The sequence below is a fragment of the Numenius arquata genome, chromosome 11, assembly GCF_964106895.1.
Source record: "Numenius arquata chromosome 11, bNumArq3.hap1.1, whole genome shotgun sequence".
NCBI classification, from domain to species: domain Eukaryota; kingdom Metazoa; phylum Chordata; class Aves; order Charadriiformes; family Scolopacidae; genus Numenius; species Numenius arquata.
Window position 1 is genome coordinate 8,419,943 of NC_133586.1, and position 21,575 is coordinate 8,441,517.

The 21,575-nt window shown below is 47.2% G+C and overlaps 1 protein-coding gene across 5 annotated transcripts in view; it reads right to left on the reverse strand.

The window, feature by feature from the left end:
* Positions 1–21,575, reverse strand: part of NTRK3 (neurotrophic receptor tyrosine kinase 3) — a 216,316-nt gene that overhangs the window by 15,895 nt on the left and 178,846 nt on the right. For 3 of the 5 annotated variants that reach the window (XM_074156761.1, XM_074156760.1, XM_074156758.1), the window contains one exon: positions 16,842–17,085. In XM_074156761.1, the coding sequence (XP_074012862.1) occupies positions 16,842–17,085 (244 nt within the window). Of the gene's footprint in view, positions 1–5,078; positions 5,154–6,642; positions 6,649–16,841; positions 17,086–21,575 lie in introns of all 5 variants that reach the window. The other 2 variants (XM_074156756.1, XM_074156757.1) reach the window with 2 other exon arrangements.

Genomic DNA, 21,575 nt, shown 5'->3' on the forward strand with positions numbered 1-21,575 from the left:
ATTAATCTTTGAACCATTCAACACTTGCCCAAGCCAGTGAGGAGTAACCAGCAGAAGCCCACTGGCTCTGCGTGGGGCAAGGGACCAGCTCAGGAGCCATCGCTCTGGGAGTGTCTGCTGTCACCTGGCCAAAGCAAGGGCCACTCTGTCACCCAGTGTCTCTGGGTGCCGGCTGCCTGGGGCAGTGGCTATGGGCTGCTTTCTCAGAGCTGGATGGGACTGTCTCCTGCCTGCCCTGCGTTAGGCATTGCTTATTCGGAGGGACACATCCAGCGTCATCTGCAGGAGGAAAGGAGCACTAGTGGCATGTGGATGCCCGAGGGGAACAGGCACCCGCCCTGTCTGTGTTAGCAGGATTGGGCCAGAGGTTCAGAGCAGCTCAGCTGTGATGGGGGTGAGCTGTCAGGAGTGTTTCCTTACCCTCAGTGCAAGGGAGGTGCATGGGAATGGCACCAACGCTTTCCTCTGAAACCATCCAAACCAGCCAGGCACAGCCCCAGGCACTCACCCTGCTAAACTCCAGGAAAACCAGCCAAGAGATCTGCTTTCTCCCTCCCCACTGTGAGATGCACTTCGTTCCCTCCCACGCTAACAGCCTGTCGCCCCGGGGCTGGGGGCTGTCTGACTGACCCCTGGAACCTTTATGGCAATGAAATATATTTGCATACATTTTAGACCCACTGACATCGTTCCCTCTGGAGAGCTTCAGGTTTTTATAGTAACCACGGTGATCATTTTCAGATTATAGACTAATAAAATATTTTAATTTGTTAGGAACATTAAGGTGGGCACTGTATGATTCTTATGACATTTAAATAGTGCTTAAAAAAAAAAAAAGGGAGGTGGGGGGGGTTCTGAGTGCATTTATTTTCCAAACAGGAGCACTGAAATAGAAAGTCAAAATCCCACATGCTGGTACCGAGATCGGCTCTGACACCTCCCCTCCATGCCTGTTTCACTTGAATACCTGCCAACTTAAATAAGCAAACATGGGATTTTTGGCGTCCTAGTTGCAAACCTGTTTTTGTCGAGTGAGCCCTCCTCCTTAGTCACTCTGGTTTTGCTGCGTGGCTGTGACCCCATCTCAGCGTGTACGACTCCATGTGCCTTTGCCCTCTGCAGGCTGGGTCTCAACTAATGGGTGCTGCAATGGGTAGCACGGTGGTTTTTCACCTCTGCCTATACCCATCTATTTCTCCCACCCCATTGTGCACTCTGATTAACTAAGAGGACAAGACTGTATAGCAAGTAAGCCATGGGTCTAGAGTATCCCATCACTTCCATGGCACGTAACACACATTGTGCAGACTGCTGCGCCAGCCCCTTCCCTCAATTGCAAGGTTCGGAGTGAATAAGGCTGCACTGAGTAAAGCAGGGGCATTTTGGAGGAGGTAAGTTGCCCCTGCAGCTTTTTGGGTTGATATGGCTGATAGTTCTGCACTTGCTTTCCTAACATGGAAAATGGAGCAGTGCAACTCATTGACTTCTCAAAGATGCTGTGCAGGTAGTGGCTTGTACAGTAAAGCAATGAATGGCATGGAAAAGCCTGCCAAGAAAGGGAAAAATAGTCAAATGTTTAGCTCAGGGTTAGTAATACCTGGCAAAAGAGACAGAGGGTTACACAATTAATAATCTGGAGAAGAATAGCAAAGAAGTTCCTTTGTTCTGTGAGTACTTTTGCCTTGTACCTCAACTGGATCATACAAGATTAACGGCAGATGATTATGTAAAGTCTGTACTACACGGCAGAGGAAAGTGTGAGCTCGGGCCTCCCCATTATCATTACCTGACCTTGCACTTTCCCTTTTGCAACCTCAGCGTTTGTTTTTTTTTTTTTTTTTTTTTTGTGGATAGGATTTCTGGGTGGTTATTTTAAGAAAACTGTGTTAAATTTCTTGCTTCTGTGCCAGGTACCTGCTGTTTAACAAACGGGCCATGACTAAGCATAGACTGGAAATTAGAAGCATCTATGAGTTAAAGCAATGAGATTCTGGGACTGTCTTCCCCTAGGAGCACATTTAATAGTGGTGCTTGATTATGAAAAGGATAAAACTGATGTGATTGATGCAACAGGGGATTGGATTTGATGATCCAGGGAATCCCTTCCAGCCCTCTCTACTCCTAATGAATTTATTTTTTAAGGGCGGGGAGGGAAGATGCAGTGCTCTACTGATGGCAAACAACAGCAAAGTGTGTAGATACCTGCTGATGGCTAGTGGGTCTCCATCCCCAGATTTAACCACTTCCCATTACCAAGAAGGTGGAGCAGGTCTCTCTCCTGGTTCTGCCCGTCCTGAACATACCAAGCAGAGGTGGGCACAAGGATCCTACCTGCTTCTCTCTTTGAATTTTCCAATTACTGAGGACTTCCAAAATTCACTCTCCTTGAACCAGTACCACAAATGTCTCAGCTCACAGGTTCCCTATGTATTTCTAATGTACTTACCTGTCTCCCAACACCATAATGACCGTGTCCCTTGCAATCTTTTTTTCATGTGAATCTTCTTGCTGAAGATAAGCAGGGATCACCTTTTAACAATGGGAAACTGAGGCACAGAAGGACCAACTGAATTTCCTATGGTGAGATAGGACATTGATAGCATGGAAGGGACCTGCAGCCCAGTCCAAGGCTGGGATCTCATGGCTGGACTCTTTTCCATGCACCTAACTGGGACCTCCCTTTCAGAAGAGGAATAGCAGAGCAGAAAGCATTTTTCATCTCAAGCATTCACTGGTCTGAGTTTCCCATCCTCTGTCAAGCCAAGGGGGCTGAGCTTGGGATTTCTGATGGCACAGTGCACAGCTGTTTCAGAAGGGATGCACAGGGAAAGTGGTTATGTTCCTTTTTCCCCTTGAGTAGTTTTAATTCTTTAATTCCTACTTGCTAATAAGATAAAATGCTGTGATTTCTGCAGGATCAAATGGTGCAGGATATGCTAAGGGAGTTTATTAATTAGCATGCTTCCAGGGCTGGGAAAAAACTAATAAAAAGAAGAAACAGGGTTGTAGATGATAGCTGTAAATATGACCCAAGCATTACCTTCCATGACATTTCAGCTAAGGGGAGGCTGTCATGGTAGTTCTGGGCATGGCACTCTGATACCAAATAAAAATCATAAATGAGAGGGCAAGACTTTTCCTTTCCAAAATGTGGCTGTTCACAGACATGTGCTACATTTCTCCAGGGCCTGATCCTGCAAATAATACCAGGTATAGCACTTTTGTGTGTTAGTGCTCCTCGGCTTCCCCAGGGATTGCTTGGAGCAGTGAGTGCTAAGACCAGTGGTAAGTGGTTGCAGGATCAGATTCATAGCGTGCCAAGAATTTTGGATGAAAAGAGCTATAAAGAAGTCATATATTATTATGTCACATTGCAAAGGTCAAGCCCAGTATTTGTTCTGTCATAAGGACGTGATTGAAAGGCAAAAAAATAGTGTCAGGGCACAGGGGAAAATAATTTTTTAAAAACTGCCTTCAGGGCTGAGGATACAAAATTACATCAGTGCTTAGAACTAAATTCCCATCCACACCCCGCAATTCAATTTTGGCTCAGAAAGGCATAAACGTAACAAAATCACCTTTCGGTGGCACGTCTTCTTATCCGCTGACATCTCCCCTGTAAAATCAGCGATATCTAAACTCATACTCCTGTGTGATTCTGACAACAGTCAGGAACTGCCAGAGCCCTGCTATGTCACGGATCCCAGGAGGGCTTTGCAAGATCCACTCAGCTGCTTAACACCGCGTAGGCATTCCCTTAATCCCCATCACCGCCAGGGCAGGAGGAGTGGTGGTGACACTGGGAGGAGGCTGTGCGGTGGGACAGCCTTCATCACCTGGCCAGGAGCATACACCTCACCTAGCAACAGCACAGGGAGGTTTGGGTAATTGCACCCTGGTAATTTGTCCCAGTCATGGCTACTTTGCAAATATTTATGTCCATCTCTCTGGGCTTGCTGGCACAGGGAAGCTATTGAGAAGTACAGAAGCCATCACTTTCCTGCCTTAACTTATAAGGGCTCATAACTGCTCTGCACAGACACTGTCTTTGGGTGGATTAGCTCCATCCACTTCCAAAACAGACTCAAGAAAAGGATCCCCAACTTTCTGGATCAACAGAGCGCTTCCTTGTATGTGAGCAGCAAAATCCCGTGGGACAATCAAGATCAACGTTTGCCCCTCTCACAGGCTTCTGCAGCTCTCCCGCAGCAGCCTTGCAGCTTGCTGGTAGTGGCTTCTGTGATGCTGTGACAGCTGGGAACCTGCCAGGTTGATCATCCCTGCAGAGAGGCTCCAGCAAGCACAACAGGATGATGGCTCACCTCTGGCAGGGAGGGCAGGGTGAACAGAGGTGTTACCAGCCCTCAGCTGGCTCACGTGGCTCCCATCAGCCACCACCTCGGCAAACCCGAACTCCTTTGTACTGCCAGAGGATCAAACCCATACCAATCCCTCGCTCCTGCTCCTCCGGGCAAGGGATGGGAGCAGCAGTGGAGCAGTGATGGTTGACGTCCACTCATTCGCAGCTGCAAGCACCCAGCCAGTCAGACGCTGAGGCTGTGTCTAGACGAGCAGACAAAAGGCATCAGGCAGGCATGTGACAGTCCAACTGTTCAAATGGTCTGGTTTTAGTCCGTGCCAATTTGCCAGCTTCCAAACAACTGTTGAGAGGACAACACAAGCCAGGGACAGTCCCCAGTGAGCAGTGCAAACACCACCTTTCTTGGAGGCGTGGGGTGGTTTAGCTGCACGGAGACAAACCATGCTGTGCTCGCCGCCATCAGAGCCAGAGGATGGCCCGCGCTGTCCACTAGTGAAGACACAGCCTGAACACCCGCGGAGGAAGAGTGCACCGAGGACTTTCGCATTCACCCCATATTATCTCACCACACAGACAAGCCCCAGAGAGTTGCTATAGTAGAAACATGTGCAGTTCCCATCACACACGAGAGCCCCTTCGCTGCCAGACGCACTAGACCCGACCTAGTCCCAAAGCCGCTCAACCCCACGTGTCACTTCATGCTCAAGCGGCACCAGTCCCCCGCTTCCAGCTGCCCCAGGGGTCGAGATCCACTCACTGTTGCAGCTGCCGGCGGTGCCAGTCTCTGTCGCTGCCACGCTGCGCTGAACTGGCCCTTCGGACGCGGCCCTTCCTGACAGTGAATGGGTGAAAACAAGGGAAGGAGACAAACAAAAGAGAAGGGAAGGGTGAGAGAGGGAGGGAGGGATGGGGGGGGGGGGGGGTGAAGCAAGGGGACAAGAAGGGAAAGGGTGTGTCTTTAACTGAACCGTATGTCTTGCACTGGCTATAACACCCCAACACTGCACAACCCTTGCTGTGAGGGCATGTGGCAGGTGAGACCCTCTGGCCCTGGTCACCACCACCTGGCACCCCACACCATCACCTGCACCAGTGTGGAGGGAGGGCGAGCTGGGCGAGAACCAAGGTGGGCTCAGCCTCCTGAAATCTCTCCTTGGACTGTGAAGCCACATCCTTTGGGGGACCCAAAGTCTCTCTCCAGACAGGAGAAGTTTTAGGAGGCTTAAGCAGTTCCTCTGTATCTGGTACTCAAGCATCCTGCTCCTTGCCCATTGCCAGCCCTCCTGGGCACAGTGCAGGGACGCATCTGCCTCTGCCAGCAGAACAAATCCCAGGCCTGACGTCTTTACCCAAGCAGGCTCGGGTTAGCCAGAGTTAAGGGCACCGTTGGCCAGATGTCCCAGTGAAGCAGCTGGTACATCACCCTACGCTTCCCCAAAAGTCTTTGTTCCATCAGTACTGTCTCAGGTTGGAAGAGGAAGAAAAATTCTCATCCCACAGCTTCCAATCACCCACAAACCTGCCAGTGCTTGCAAAACTGAACCTTTGGAGGGGACAAGGGAAGCAAAATGATGGAGCAGAAAATACAGCGCTATGTTTTCCCATATATCAAAGAAGGAAAGATTTGGGGAATGAAAGGGAGGAGAAGGGGTAGGGTTCTCAGTGTGCAAATTAAGAGTGAATGACAAGCACAATAAGGTCTGCTGGCTTTCTAGTTAGGTGTTCCTGTTCCCACCAGGACAAAAAGGAGACAAAACCCCAAGATTTTGTTGGTGAGCATGGTGGTTTGTGGGGAGACTTCTGGCTGGGCTGCTTAGGAGCTGAGGCTGACAGCTGCCCCAGAGAACACCAAAAATACGGCCTCAGGGTGTGTCCAGCCTAGTCATCACTCTGGGCGTCTTCCCACCCCGCACAAGAGGTGAAAATTGAGCTGCTAAATGTAGCTGACAGCTCATTCTGCTTGGGGAATTGCCCCGTGAACAACTGACTCACCTCCCTTCCCAAAAAAATTGAGGTAGAAAATGGGTGGGGGAAAGACTTAGAAAATTGTTTCATGCTGGTTGCTTAAATTGCCTCTGCATTACAATGTTCCAGTTAGGGAGAAAGAAAAGAGAGATCTATTGCATAAAGCCACATCCTAAAGCCAGATGTGGCAGAGGTATGGACATCGGAAAGAAGCAGAGCAAATGAAGTCATCCAGCAGTGGAAAAAACCATCAATATAATATAGTGCAGAACAAAGCAAATTCTACCTCAAACATAGAGCTGAAAGAGAAACATCTTCCTCTGTCAGATCTATTACCATGCATTTATTCCAATAACAAATAACTAACCCAGAGAGTAACCCAAACCTGATTTATTCTTCCATCTAAGTAAATACGAAGAGGCAGCCGAATCTGACTGTAAAAACCACTGATCTCATACGTTTTCCTTGTATGTATTGGAAAAAAATAGGAGTGGAGTTTCTGCCTTGCTGCCAGGGGATGCTGGCAAAGCATTTGAGCTATAGATATTGTATCTTGTCACTAATGACTGCAGGGAACTAAAAGGGATTTGGATTTTTTAATGCTTCACATTAATTGATAATTTGGTCTCAGAATCCACAGTGGAACACAGGATTTGCTATATTGGATCAGTCTAGTGGCCCATAAAATCTGGCGTCTTGCCTCAGTGATGCTCAGAAAAATTATCATCCAGTGTCTTTGTTTAGAAGGTTGTTGGCCATTTCTGTAAGGCCATACACAGTTGAAAGAGGAAAGGTCTTTCTGGCCTGCACAGCAAGCCTCTGTAAAACCCTGAAACGTGGTTTTGGCAGGGCTGTATTACATGTTCTTTTTTTTTTTTTTTTTTAATGCAAGGAAGAAACTCTGTAATTACAAACATTTTCAACAGACACACTGCTGGTTTTCCTCTTGGTCACTACAGCCCATATAGCGAGAAGGTGAACTTGTGTTTTCAAAGGGCAAACGAGAACATCACTGGGGCCAGAGGGGGAAAAATGCCTTGTACTGAGCAAAACAATATTGATTAGGCAGCGTAAAGATTTCCCTCACTAATTCCTTTAGCAATCTTATCATGTATTGCCCACATAATTGAATGGGGAAGAGAGAGGTGGAATCGCTTAAGCGTTCAAAGCTTAACACACACCGAAAAAAGATTCCTATTTTGTGTGTGTGTGCAATTTTGTGCATCGTTGCCCCTTGATTGTACATTGAACATGCTCTCTTTGACAGCCTAGCCCTAAACAGTCTGTTTATTAAAGACAGCTGCTTGCAAATAGGGGCTTTCTCCATCCAGCTGGCGTGGAGAAGGAGCTCGCTGTGGCTGTGAGAGAGGCAGGACTATGAAACAGAAGGGGATCAGGAGGGGAAAGCCTGCGGAAACCCTTACCATGTAGGAATCAGGAGGAAAAAAGAAAGGCAATGCTTTCTTTCCATGCAAACATCTTAATTAAGGAGGACAATGAAGATATTTGCATCTTAATTTTTCTAGGGAGGTTTTCAGTTTGTCTTGAAGTGAGGCATAATTTATCCATGCTCCCACTAAACTGCCTTATAACTTCTCTGCCTCCAGTTCTTTTGCTGATCATACTGAGGTTTGGGGATGGTCCCCACCTTTCTCAACTGATGTGTGATCTCATGGCTGTCCCCATGGTAAAGGAGAACTGAGATCATAGTCCTGCAGGTGGGAAGGTGGGTGGAGGCCACTGGCCAGCTGGGATGCCGTTGGGAAATGGGTCCAAAAACCTAGATAAGGTGAGAGGGGAGCATTTTACACATCCAAGTCTCCCTCAATTGTAAGTGGCACTGCTCCTTCTAAAGCATGAACAGTTTGTTTCCATATGCTCAGGAGCACACACACTATTTCTGGTCCACCTGGGGCTAAAATAATGAATCTGGCTGGCATATGGTTCTCCACCTTCTTCTGCTCTAGCTACAGTTTAAATCAGGCCACCTTGGTAAAACCCATGAACCATCAGCTTCTGTGGCCTGCCCTGTACAAAATCCTTCCTTGTGTCTGATGACACCACAGAGGAACATGTTTTGGATGGATCTCCACCATGGGAGAGTCTCTCTGGCTCAAAACTAGGTACCGTGCTCTTTTCCATGTATCTCACAGCTTTCAGGCTAATGGGATGATCAGAGCTGGGGCAGCAGGAGGAAGGGAGCACATTGCATACCAGCAGCCTTTAGCAGGTAGATGTTCACTTGGGGACCACACTTGCACAATACAAAATAGAACAGAGGTAAAAACAGTTTCACAGTCAAGGACAGGGAGGGGGGGAACTACTCAAGGATGGGTGGGGATCACAAGTAGCTTCTCTTGCCTCTCTGGATCTGTTGGCTGCACCCAGGGTACACTGAAAATGCAAAAGAGTCCCACCCTCTCTAGTTAAATTTTATGGGAAGGGAATTGCTTTGAAGGAAAGGGCTCCTGAAATCCTTGCAGGAAACTTGCTGTCTCAAGTTTTCACAGCAGAGGTGAACAGCTTTGGGTGGTTTAGCTACGTTGAGAAACAATCCCAGTTTTCTGAACTGGACTGAGTCTCCGGCTTTGTGGAGATGGTATCACTACCCCTCAGCTGGGTCCAGCATTTGACTGGTTACTCTCCCCAGCTCCCAGGAAAGCAGAGATCAGCCTGGACAACTTTTAAGAACAGCCAAAGTCCAGTCAGCTGGGACCGTGAGCTCAGTCAGAGAGACATAGGGTAGAGTATGGAAACAGAAGAGCCCACAGCATATGTCCCACAATAGTCTTCCACTCTTCAATATACTCAGCGGCACAGGGATTTCCTGAAACAGGGGAAGTATTTTGTATTTGTTAGCCCCTCATAGATTACTTTTCTTCCACAATTCTGTTCAATCACTTTTTCAACCCATCTCAGCTGTTGGCGCCTACCATCTCCTGTGACAAGGAGTCCCACCACTTTACTATCTACTGTAGCATCTCCGTTGGATCTGAACCTGCCATGACCATCATCAGATGTTTTAGGTGAGGAAATACTGAACAACCAACAATTCCTCCCTATTTAGCTACATCTATGACCTTCACAAATGGAAGGTCAAGAGTTAAAAACCATCAGGAAGATAAGCTGACAGGCTTTGAACTCCCAGGCCTCCGGAGCTCAGTCCAGTGTTTGGGAGAAAGCAAAAGCCTCAATTCAAATGTCTGGGAACGGAGCTGAGCTTTGACTGAAAGACTTTAAGTTTGATTAGCTCTCAGTAAGTGTGTGAGGGTTTGGGTGGTTTGGGGGGAACGTAGAGAGGTTAAACATGGAGGTCAGTGTTTGGGTGAATGTTGAGACTACATTAAACAAAAATCCAAGCCAAATGACTTGCAATGCAGCAGCAACATATCCCAAGCAGGAGAAGAGGTGAGCGTGGGGGTCAAGTACCATAGCAGGGAGTTTTTATTTCCCAAAAACAAACTGCTCTTTTGTGCCTGTGCTTCAAAGAAGATGTCACCAGATTGTGAGAGCTCTTCACCTGCCACATCCCTCTCATTACTGAAATGAAATAAATAGCAACAGCATGAAAACAGCAACTCAAGCAGGAGAAAGACAGGTAGACAGTGAGGAAAAGGGGAGAGGGGAAGCAGGGTGTGGGTGGAGGTCTTGGCAGGGTGGAGAATTAGGGCAATTATAATTTCTGAGAAAATGCCAGAAATACAACACAACCTAATTTCCCCAATTAATTCCTCTGCACTTGAGCTACTTTGTGTGAAGGGCTCTTAATGTTTCAAATAGAAGGAAGGGAAAAAAAAAAAAAAAAAAGACTCAAGGTTTCTTTTTCCCTCAGTGTAGAAATGGGGAAGCATTGAGAAAAAATGTCTGGCTAAAACACGAGATGATGCTGTTACATCTTCCTTTCAGGAGATAAGGAACTGTGCCGTGAATTCAATTTGCAGAGTTTTTTACAGGAGCCACAGAGATATCAAAGACCAGCACGTTCAATATCACACTGACTTTTCCTGCACACAGAACACACCAGGACAGGAACAGAGACGCTTAACCCACGCACCCACATTGAGCAGTTCCCTCACCTCCCCTGTTTCCAGTCCTACTGCAAGTTAGGGGGAAATTGGTTCTTTTGCACCCAAAACACCAATCAGGGCAGTCATGAGGCACCATGGTGTGAGCCGTCCACAGCTCATGGGCCATAGAAATGTCATCTCATCAGAACGATGGCAGTGAAAACAAGGAAAGAAATAAAAAATCAGGTGTTGGGGTGATGGGACACATGGGTAAACAAATGCTGAGAAGGGCTTGTAATACTTTCAGCAGCAGACACAGGCTCCTGCATAGAGCAAGACTATGGTTCTGCCTGGCCAACCCCAGTTCTAGGCGTCCCCAGGTCACATCTCCAAGTAACTATGAGACTTTCCTGCCCTTAGGTATGACAAAGCAAGACATGTTCACCAGGATCCCACTTAGTACGTGAAAAAATTAAAGTACCTTTCACTTCTAAGTCCTTTCCTTAGTGTAACATGTATCTACAGATATGAAACCTTCCCAACACGCTAGCAGAAAGGATTGAGACAAAGTACTACATTATATTTTTCACCTTAGAGAAGGAGTAGAAGAGCCAAAAGGCGATGCTCAACTGCTTAGCATCCACACAACACTTAGGTACTGCAAATGGTACTGATGTTGGAAGCTGAACATGGCACACACATTGTACCGTTGCACACAACATTCAGCACAGCCGGGGACTGAGCTTGTTGTCCCCCACCCACCAACACTGAAGTGGAGCCTGAGCACACTGGTTGCACGGAGCCTGGCTTGCTCTCTATCCAGAGCTGACTACTCCTGCCAGCATACACTGGGTCTACCTTAAAACCTGAGATCGGCAGCTTTTTTTTCCCCCGAAAGTGAGTCAGTACCATATCCCAGATGGAATTCAGAGGGGAGTTTTCCTCCCCTCTGCCTGTTAGCATCCCCCTTTGTAGGTGATGGTGCAGAGCCCTCGCACACTCGTCACAGGGCTCCTTCCTGCTGCTAACACGGTTGGACAGGAATTTCCCTCTTCAAGGCTCCATCTCCCATGTTGTAAATGCACTGCATGAGACGCACAGCAAAGCAACAAAGAGCATCAGGGGACACGAAAGTGGGTGTTGTACAGCTGAAGGATACACATGGGCATTAAGGAGCCCTGGCAAGGATGCACAAAAAATGTTCATGGGAGAGTACAGCTAAACCTCTGCAGGGAGTTCGGAGCTGGTGGGAACAGAGCACCATTCAATGGCAGTGTGATCATTTAGGCACCCTCTATCTAGGAGAGTGTGGGTTAGACTAAATCTAGTTTCAATGTAAGGCTTGTCTATTAGTCTTATCTACCATGGTGAATGAGCCTCTAAAGGAGCACGACCCAGGCAGCTGCTAAACCTTAGTGATCTATTACTTGCATGGAAACTTCACTGGAAAAATAACTGACTGTACCCAGGAGAAAGAAAACAATTTTGAACTCCAGAGGAGAAGAACTAAAATAAAAGATGGTCTAGGTGGGAGATGGTCATCAGGAAGCAAACTGACAATGAGTACTGAAAATTATAAAGAATGTGGGTTTTTCTCTAGCCATTTTAAAGAAAATGAAAAAAGAAAATGTTTACACAGTAAACCTTCATGCTTCAGAGGAGGAGGCATCTGCCAGAGGGATGCTAGGCTTTTTAAAGAACACTAACCTAAGGCCAAAGTCACAGCAGAAATGTGTTTTGGTTCCAATGGTCTAAGGATGTGAGAGCCAAGGTTCATAGGAAGAGATATTAATCTTTTATTAAACCAACTGATACTACTGGAAAAAAAAAAAAAAAGTTCAGAGAGGGTTTGTGTGTATAAAATTCATTCTTTTTTTTCCCTCTCCAACAACATCGTATGTTCTAATAAAAGATATTATTTCTTCCTGCAAACCTTGTGTCTCCCAAATCCAAACAATGCTCCAGAGTGGTAAGGACACAGAAGCAGGGAGCGTTTTTTGTTATTATGTTTAGCTCTGTGTTGCTAGAAATAGAAACATATTTTCAGAGCCCTTTGCAAATCCTGCATCTGTCTTTTTTTTGACAAGCAGGTGTCCTCTGCGTGATGAACTGTGACCAGGAGAACACTCAGGACAGACCTCTGGGAAAGGATGGAGCTAAATCCCTGAGAGGTTTCAAGTCCAGCCCAGGATTTGGGGCAGGATGCCAGAAGGGTAGGATATAAGAGATCTGGACAGAGGGATGTCCTGATGAGGTTTAATGCCTACATAAATCCTTCCTCTCCTTGACAAGTGTCTTCACTGCTGATGTCCCACCCATGTCAGGACATTACCTTGGAAGTAATTAAGGACTGTTGACTACGATTTAAGACTGTTATCTTCTAAAGAAGAGGAAATACTGCCCTTTCCCTGGGAAGTTGCCACATAATTTTGTTTTGGAACTGAATTATGCATTTGGGGGAAAAAAAGGAAAATTATCTGGATTTTACTGGAGCACAGGTGAGTTTGGAGCCACAGAAGGGCTCTGGGGGCAACCAAACCCCAGTCTGCTGGATGAAAGAGCAGCTGGGGGTCCTAAGCCCAGCCCCAGTGATGCCCCCAGTTCTGGACCACATCCCCCAGCCATCGTGACAGCCTCCATCTGCCCAGACAGCACTGGGCAGGCACGTGTGCCCGACTTGCTGCAGTCTCCATGCCACACTCAGCTTGGCTGAGGCACAGCATCCCTGACCTGCAGCGTCCCACCACCTGCTGTCACAGTCCTGAGTCATACCTAAAAAAAATCACCTACTCACACATTTTTTTAAAGAAAACAACAAGGAAAATGAAATCCGCCCAAATCTTTTCTCTCCAATATGGATATATTCCATCCTGCCTTCCCACAGAGACCCACACCAAAGATTGCACAGCACATTACACAACACATCACAGAAATGCTTCTTCAGCATCCCTGCCTTTGCTCTTCAGACAGATGCTGGGTTACTTCTCGTCTCCCCAGTCCCTCCGCTTTCTAATCAGATGCTGTTTCACCTCTCCCCACCACCTCCACAACCATCTTCACTCCATCCTGTCTTGTTGAAAGAAGGTTTAAAGGCACCAGCTGACTGGATCCCTCTGTGATGCACAAGGAAAAGGACGCATCTGTCTTCAGGCAGAACATGGAGAGCCTTGCAGAGAGGGGAAATAAGCCTCTCTGCTGCTTTTGTTACGCAAATGTTTGTTTTCTGTATCCAAATGTGTAACAGGAAATTAAGCAGTTCACCTTTGTTAAAGCACTTTTGCATCCCACAAATGCAGGAGCCAGATGGTGTTCTTTCTTTGTTTTAAAAGATTAAAAATGAGAAAGAAAGGAAATGGCTAGGAGCTAATCCTCAGCCTGGAACACACTCACATATCCACATGCCCAGTTATCTGTGCTCGTGAGCCCTGGGATGGAGCAGACACGGGGGCCCAGTGGACTGAAGCAAGTCTGCTTGCAGAGAACTCCAGACCTGCCACTTTGTGTCAGCTTTGAGGTGGAATCCTTCACCCTGCTCTCAGAAAATGACAAGTTACAGTATTCTTCCTGAGCTGCAGCTTGGACACACCAAGCAATACTTTCTAGAAACCACCTGAAGCAGAACTTTTCTACAGGTCCTACCACTGAGAATGGCAGGGAAGAGCTGCTGTGCACAAACACCGAGAATCAGACTCTGGAATTTTACCAGGCAGGTTGTTAGATGTGACCAGGGACAGCATTGAAGAGTTTCAAAGTTCAACTCTTCAGCCACATCTCCACCTTCCATAGGTAAGACCCAGGAGCAGTCTGGTTCTCACACTTGAGCTTATTTGCTCTCTATCTGTATCCACTCAAAAGCCCACACTGGTGTATCATGGTGGATTTCGTGATGGGTCTGAAAGGACTGTCTCAGTAGCCTTGAAGAGCCAGCCTAACATGCAAGAGATGTTAGGAATTAAAATTATGAGGAAGATAGAGCACAAATGCACAACTGTTGTGAAGCCAAATTGTTTTTCTCACCTATGTTTGCAGGAGAAAGCAAATGCTGCTTCTTAGCAGAGTTCAAGTCAAGTCTAATACAGTCAGTTCATGAGCCCCATGTGGCTTCATTAGTGTCACAAGCAGGTTTCTGTTCAAAGCGTTAACTACTCTTGCTCGTAGGGAACTTAAAAGTGCAGATTGACACATAAGAACCAAACAGATTTCCCAGTCCAGAGACAGCAAGGCTCACACCAGTTCTTGCAAGGAATGTGCAAAGGCAGAGGAGAGCATTGGTACGAGATAGTGATGGAAGGGGAAGGACAGAGACTGTCACATAACCGTGACTGCACCAGAAGGGTGAATAATGAGATCAGCTCCATGTGCTCTCCTGGTAAACGTGTCCCATAAGGTAGTGATTAGAAAAGGAGATTGAGAAATTAACCTATCTGGGTTCTTCTCATATGCTGGGAGGAGTGTGGTTGGGCTGTGGCTGGAGGAGGGATGAAGGACACTTGGCCCCTGGACTTCTGCTCTTTGCTGGGGGGAATATATGGTCAGGATATTCCCAGCTCTGCCACTGAATCCTGCTTTGGCCTTGAGCAAGTCCCGTAAACCCTCTGCCCTTCATGCCACCAATGTACATATGGGCAATCAGAACCTTATTTTGCCAGGACCCTTCTTTGGACTCTAACAGAGAAAAGGTCTCCATACATGCAGAGCATGGGCTTACAATTAGGAGTTTTAAAAGTACTGAAAAGTTAGTGAAAACAGGAAAATCAACTAACAGCAAAAGGCTGTGCTGGTCTGAAGCTCAGCTCTTGCTCTGGCAAACGTGATAACTAGTTATTACTTTAGTCATGCACGGCAATTTGTGTTAGCAGAGAAGAGTCCACTGAAAAGCCTTACGACACTGCACGAGATAGCATGGAACAATCCTCAGCAAAGCATTTTGCACAGACAGGATGAGGTCTACAGGACACCACCACAGAGAAGACAAAAAGTCCCAAATCAATGAACTGGCCTGTGGAGATCATCTCAATTCTCACTTTCTTAGGGCCCTCCCAACCTTCACATGTCAATAGCAGCAAATTATCTCATTGCATAGAGAGCTCTCAGTGCTGCAGGAACACAAGCTCAGCTGGGATTGTGTCAAGTGGTGTGACACCAACTGTGGTTGGGGTAGGTCTATCTTGGCTGAAGGAAAGGAGGCAGGCAAAAATGTGGGTAATCACATGGGCTGCTCCTCATCCTCCCTGGGCTCTTCTCTTTCCTACTCACTCCTTCCTGAAGTTTCAGCAGTGATGGGACCGTAGCCATCTCTCTTCCCTCATCACTGCCCAGTGGCTGCACTGAGACCTTTGTGCTGCACAGTGAAGACTGGTTCTGTCACTGGCAACTAAACTTAGTGATAGGCCAATGTCCTGGTCTGGGAGAGGTGATATGTCTCAGCAGAAACCTGATCACATTTTTACTCCTCCACAACACAGTAACTCCACTTGGCAAGTGCCAATCACATCAAGAAAACCTTCTGAATCAGATCAAGCCCATAGGTCAACCCTTTCTTGTGTAGCTGATAGAAATCATCCTCAAAGCCAAACATCCAAGTTGTAACCAGAAATAAACCAGCCTTAGTCCGAGCATCAGGCCAGAAACCACTGCTCTTTAGCCTGAAAAGCCCTTCCCTGCTGGTGGATGGCCCAGCGAAAAATGCCTGCTCCAGTGTGCTTCAAACGCTTTGCACATCACAGCTTCTCCTGCAGCTGAGGGGTGAGAAACCCGCTGTCCCCCCAGGGAGGCTGCCATCACAGGCAGACGGGGCAGTGCAGACAGGTACAAAGGGAGTGTGTGAGACAAGGGGACAGTGCGAGCACAAATCACAGAAGAAAACGCTGGAAAGGCATTCCTGACTCATTGAGTCCGTCCCCAGAGACAAGTGCAGGATTAGCCTCTGCACTAAACCCAGGCATTTTTATCTAGTTGCTTCCTGAACTTCTTTAATGACAGACCCTCAGCAACCTATCTCTGGCAAATTATTCCATTGTCTAAATGATGACCTTGCTGGAAAAAAGTGTTTTGAGGTGGAACCTAAATTGCCTATTATTTCCTCTTCCGTATTTTATGCACTTATCAGTCAGTCTTTCAGTTGCCTTTTCTGTAGGTCCTTGTATTAAGTTTCTTTAATCTAACACCAGAGGTCACAGCCTGTAGTCTTTGTCATCTCTTTGGATTACCTTTAATTTATCAATGTCTTCAAAAAAGAGGGAGAAAAAATAGTGAGTAAGTAAGAATGGGATGACTTCAGAGCCATCCCAAAGCGTGTGGCTGTGTGCTGGGGTATCACAGAGAGCTCTGTGTGTAGACATCTGCATGGATGTCTGAACTACAAGCATGCCCAGGACTTAAAAGGTGCAAGGACAGTGTTTCAGGGATGCCTGATTGACATCTGTGTGTATGTTTCAATGAGGGAATAACCAAGTGAGTGAGCTCAAGAGCTCCAAAAACTGATTTAGTGTAACATTTCCTAGTCTCCCTTTGCTCTGAGCATCAGACTGTCACTGGAGCTGCCTTACCCTGTAGTAATCAGTGCTGTAGACATCTCTTGACATCCCAAAGTCTCCAATCTTCACCAGCAGGTTGGCTCCGACCAAGCAGTTCCTGGTGGCCAGGTCTCTATGGACAAAGTGCTGGGAGGCAAGGTACACCATTCCAGAGGCGATCTGGCTAGCGATGTGGAGCATCTGGGATAGCCCTAGCTCCCCTTTGGCTTGTCGAGGCTGCCCATCCACGAGGATCATAGCATCTGGGCCATGTGCCCTATAGGGAGGAAGAAGCAAAAAGCATAGAGTTGGGTCTCAAAAGTGACCAGGAGATAGGAATCCCACACGGTCGCTGTTCCTGCTGGGGTGAGGACAAGCCCCCAACTCTGCAATGTGAAGGTGTACACACAGCTCCAGTGGAAAGAAGAAAAGAAAAGCCTAAGAGAACAGGAGGTTGGGGGAACATTTGGTGGGTGAGTGGGTACCATACATCCTTCTCCTGTCCTTACTCTACTGCAAACAACCTCTTACGGCCACAGATGGAGACAGACTGCCAGGACAGAGGGACTGCTGGCTTGATGCAACATGGACATTCTTCTCTGGCAAGACCTATGCAAAAATAATGAGCTTCCATATAGTTACATGTTTGCTCCAGTTAATTCTTACACCTTGGAAACCTTCCCAGACGTATAGATATCACCCCCTTTTTTTCCACAGCCACCATATTCCTTCTACCTAGTCTCTTTCTTAATCCCAAACAGCCTCCTCTATTTCCTCCAAACACCATATCGCCAAACAACCACCCCTGATCGATATCAATACAGCCAGAGATCACAGAAAAGATTTCAGAGGAACACCAGGAGCTTCATCCCTAGAAAATACCTTTTATACCCTAAGCTATCCCAGAGGTAACACAGGTATTGTGAACTGTGAAGGCACGAGCAGAGGTGCAAAGGTTAGACCTGGATAATAGCAGACACAGAGAACATCCTGGGCAACAAAAGGAAATATTTTGCTGAACCAAGTGCATTGTAAATGCAGGACTTAAGGTCAGTCTCATTCCTGTCCTGTCCTCTTTTTAGTCCCCTTCCTCGCTGCGTACGAAGCCTGTCTTTGCCATGCTCCCTCTGTGATGTCACTTCCCCTGGTAGAGCTCATCCTGTGGTAGCCTGTGTGACGGTGGCATAACAAAAGCCGTCATATTCAGGGAAAAGCAAGAAATTTTGCTGTGACCTTCCTCCTTGTGACTAAGATACAGTACAGCATTTCCTCCAAGGCTTTCACACTGTTCTCTTTGAAATGATTCTTGGCATTTCACCCCTGTCATCAGCAGCAACCCCACAGAGAGATAGCAAATTGAAATTGCACATACAGAGCTTTCCCTCCTTCTTGAAATGGGACTGAACAACCCACAACAAGATCCAAACTGTTTCCCTTCTTTGTCTCTATTCCCTAATTGCTCTGTTGAGCTCGAGGGCGCACCAAGGGATTAGCATCCAGGCGTTTAGGGTTGAACCAATAGTTCTTCAAATGCCCCTCTCTTCAGCTACCTCCTGCTGTCCTGCCACTGGGAACATAGCTCTGAAGGTCCCCTCCTGGTAGAAAGGACAGATGGTAGAGGAGAGGAACTCCAGAAACAAGTGCTGAGGAGCCAGGATTGGTTTTTTGGGAGCCACGAGTGGGTGATGCTGCGGTGAATGTGGGATGAGCTGGCTGCGAGCAGGGCTGGGGCTGCCGTAGGGATCACGGAGGCTTGTTAGCACAGTGGGAGCAGCAGCACACTGGAAAAACTGCTGAGGGCAAGGAGGAGCCGCAGAAGAGTATATGCAGAAATGACTGCTTGATGTCTTAGTTAAACAGGCCACAGATGGGTTTACCCCAGGAAATTACCTGGTAGTGACAACACATGTCTACAGCAGGTGAAGCTGAGCCAGGACTGAGAAGGTTAGCTAAAAACAGCAAAGCAGGACAAACAATAGCTTCTAAAACTGTGCTGGACAGCTTGTACCAGTCATGCCTTTCAGTTACACCATATTTAGCTACAGCTGATACCTGTTGTCATCAAAGGTAAACAATCCTATGTGAGAAGTGAAGGATATATTACTACCTCATTAGTGACACGTTTTTCAAATACAATAATGGCCTCCAAAGAAACGTCTGTGAAGGAACAGGTGATGTTTAAAAAATGGTCAGCCAACATCTGTATTTCACTGGCTCTTTGTACATCCAACTATATAGAACACATCTCAGTATGTCCTATATAACACATACACCTCCCTCCCTCCCTTTCTCCATCCCGCATGGTTATAGTCCAGAAGAAAGAACTATCAACACATTTATGAGATTAACAGGAGGGATATTAGGACATTTAGTTGTGTCAAGAAACCTCCAGGGAATATAAGAGGGGTCTGCACATCTATTCTTGGAGAAATGGGTTTAATTCAGCTTTACAGAAAGGCCCTAAGATTGGGTGGATACCCTGTTAAAGAACTGTTGGGGTTTTTTTCTATTATGGAGTGATGGAAGCTTTTGCCAACATGGGGAAGAAAATCACCCCTCTGGCTTCCTCTGCTGAAATGTCTCTTTCTGTCCTGTGATAGTCTGATTGTGGGGCTGCTCCACTGGAAGGACTGACACAAAAACATCAGAACTACGCCGTTTTTCTAACAAGATCTATTGCCTTTCTGAGTTAGCGGCAAATGGCAACAACTTGCTACAGACTGCACAGCGGGGCTGTAACAGCAATGCGCAAATATCCCTACCTCAAATTTGCTGCTGCCACAGACACAAAACAAAAGCTAGTAAACCAGCGACAGAAGGAAAGGGAAGAAGCGATGGAGATAACTCAGTGAGAAGAGCGGGAAGGTGGTTGCTGCAGACCCCTGTGTGCCCAGAGGGAGTGCCCAGCCTTGCCACGCCACACAACCTCCAGCCCCTGCGTACACCAACCCTAGGGATGCCGTGCTCCCTGGAGAGCAATGCCTGTGTTTCTCCATGGCAGGATCTTTTCACTATCACTGAATTTCACTGAATTTTTAGAGTTGGAAGGGACCATAAAGATCATCTAGTCCAACTTCCCTGCTGAAGCAGGATTGCCCAGAGCATGTCAGAGCATGTTACTCAGGACTGCATCCAGGCGGGTCTTGAAAATCTCCAGAGACGGGGACTCCACACCCTCCCTGGGCAGCCTGTTCCAGGGCTCTGTCACCCTCACCGTAAAGCTTCTTCTCATATTTGAGTGGAACCTCCTATGTTCCAGCTTGTGCCCATTGCCCCTCGTCCTCTCACTGGCAACCACTGAAAAGAGTCTGGCTCCCTCCTCCTTCAACCCACCCTTCAGATACTTACAAGCATTGATAAGGTCTCCCCCTCAGCCTTCTCTTCTCCAGGCTAAAGAGTCCCAGCTCTCTCAGCCTTTCAAAGCCTATCCCTTTTCTTTCAGCAAGGACACCACAATTGCTGTCTCTCCTGGTGCAGAAAGCCGGGTAAGTTGTTGTACTACCAGCAATGGTCTTACACGCAGGGTCCCTGGGAGGTGTGTAAAGCTATCCCGATACATGCTACCTCTAGCCCAGCTGGTAGGTGTTGATCCTAGTGTTCCCCTTGCCACACCAGTTTATTATAGACCAGTAAAATTCTCTCTCTTCTCTGGGAAGCCCACAAAGGTCAAAAACACTTACGGGAATTTATTTATTGTGCTTTTCTGTAGGAAACTGGGCCTAAAGTGAGACTCTTCTATTTTACTGCTTTTCCAATTTCTGCAGTTAAACTGGGAAAAGTCCATCTGAGCATCTCTTAAAGACTCCCAGCGTCCCTGGCCTCCAGTGCCTGGGAGCAACCGTGTCCTGCTTTGGGCTGGGTGAATCATGCCACAATAAAAGCTGCTGCTTGCTGAGGGATGCCAGGCACTCCCGAACCACCAGCCCTCTCTGATCTTCTTGCAGCCCTGTCCCCAGAGTTTCCCAGCAGCAGATAGCTGACCTGATAAAGAAACCCCAAGTGTCTCTTTCCATGTGCTCCCTTAGGGATTTTGCATTCCTGATTGCTGGGTATAACCTCCTTTGTCCCAAAAGACAGCTTTCCTTGGGATGCAAAGGGATTTCACTGCCTATAATACACCAACATGCAGAGAAGGGAGCTCACAGCTGCTTGCTCCATAGCTGCATGAGAAGGAAAAGCTGGCAGCTAAATGCAGCTGGAAGATGTGAGGCTGCAATCCCAGGCACCACACATCTGGAAAGTTTCTTTTCCTTCATAAAGGCCAAAGATAATATAACAACAAGCTTTCTTCTCCGGTGACATCGGGACAGGCCTTGGCCTCCCAGGGAACAAGCGTTTCTCAGACGTGTCCCAGGGCAGGGTTGGGACATGGGGAGCACATCGCTTCAGCATGATATCAGCCTTTGGACCACACCGTTGTGTGAAGCAATTCCACAAGGCATTGGCAGTGGGCACAAGACATCCCTCTGAGACAGCAGGAGAGCCTGGTTTGGACTATACTGTTTGGGAGGTCAGTTAGAGCAGAGAGGGAGGCTATGCCTCAGCTGTAATATCTACCTCCTTTAAGGAGAATAAGGTTGCTGGCTCTGCCAGGAAAAAAGATGGGTCAATTTTCTGCTCTTCATTGTAAAGTACTTCAAAAGCACTGTCTCTCACGCTCTTTTTTAGACTGCCTTCCTCCAGTCACGAGGCTGAGGCACTGTCCTTAATACTGCATCTCCAATCTGTGCTAAACACCATTTCAGCCCAATGCCCGGTTTCATACCG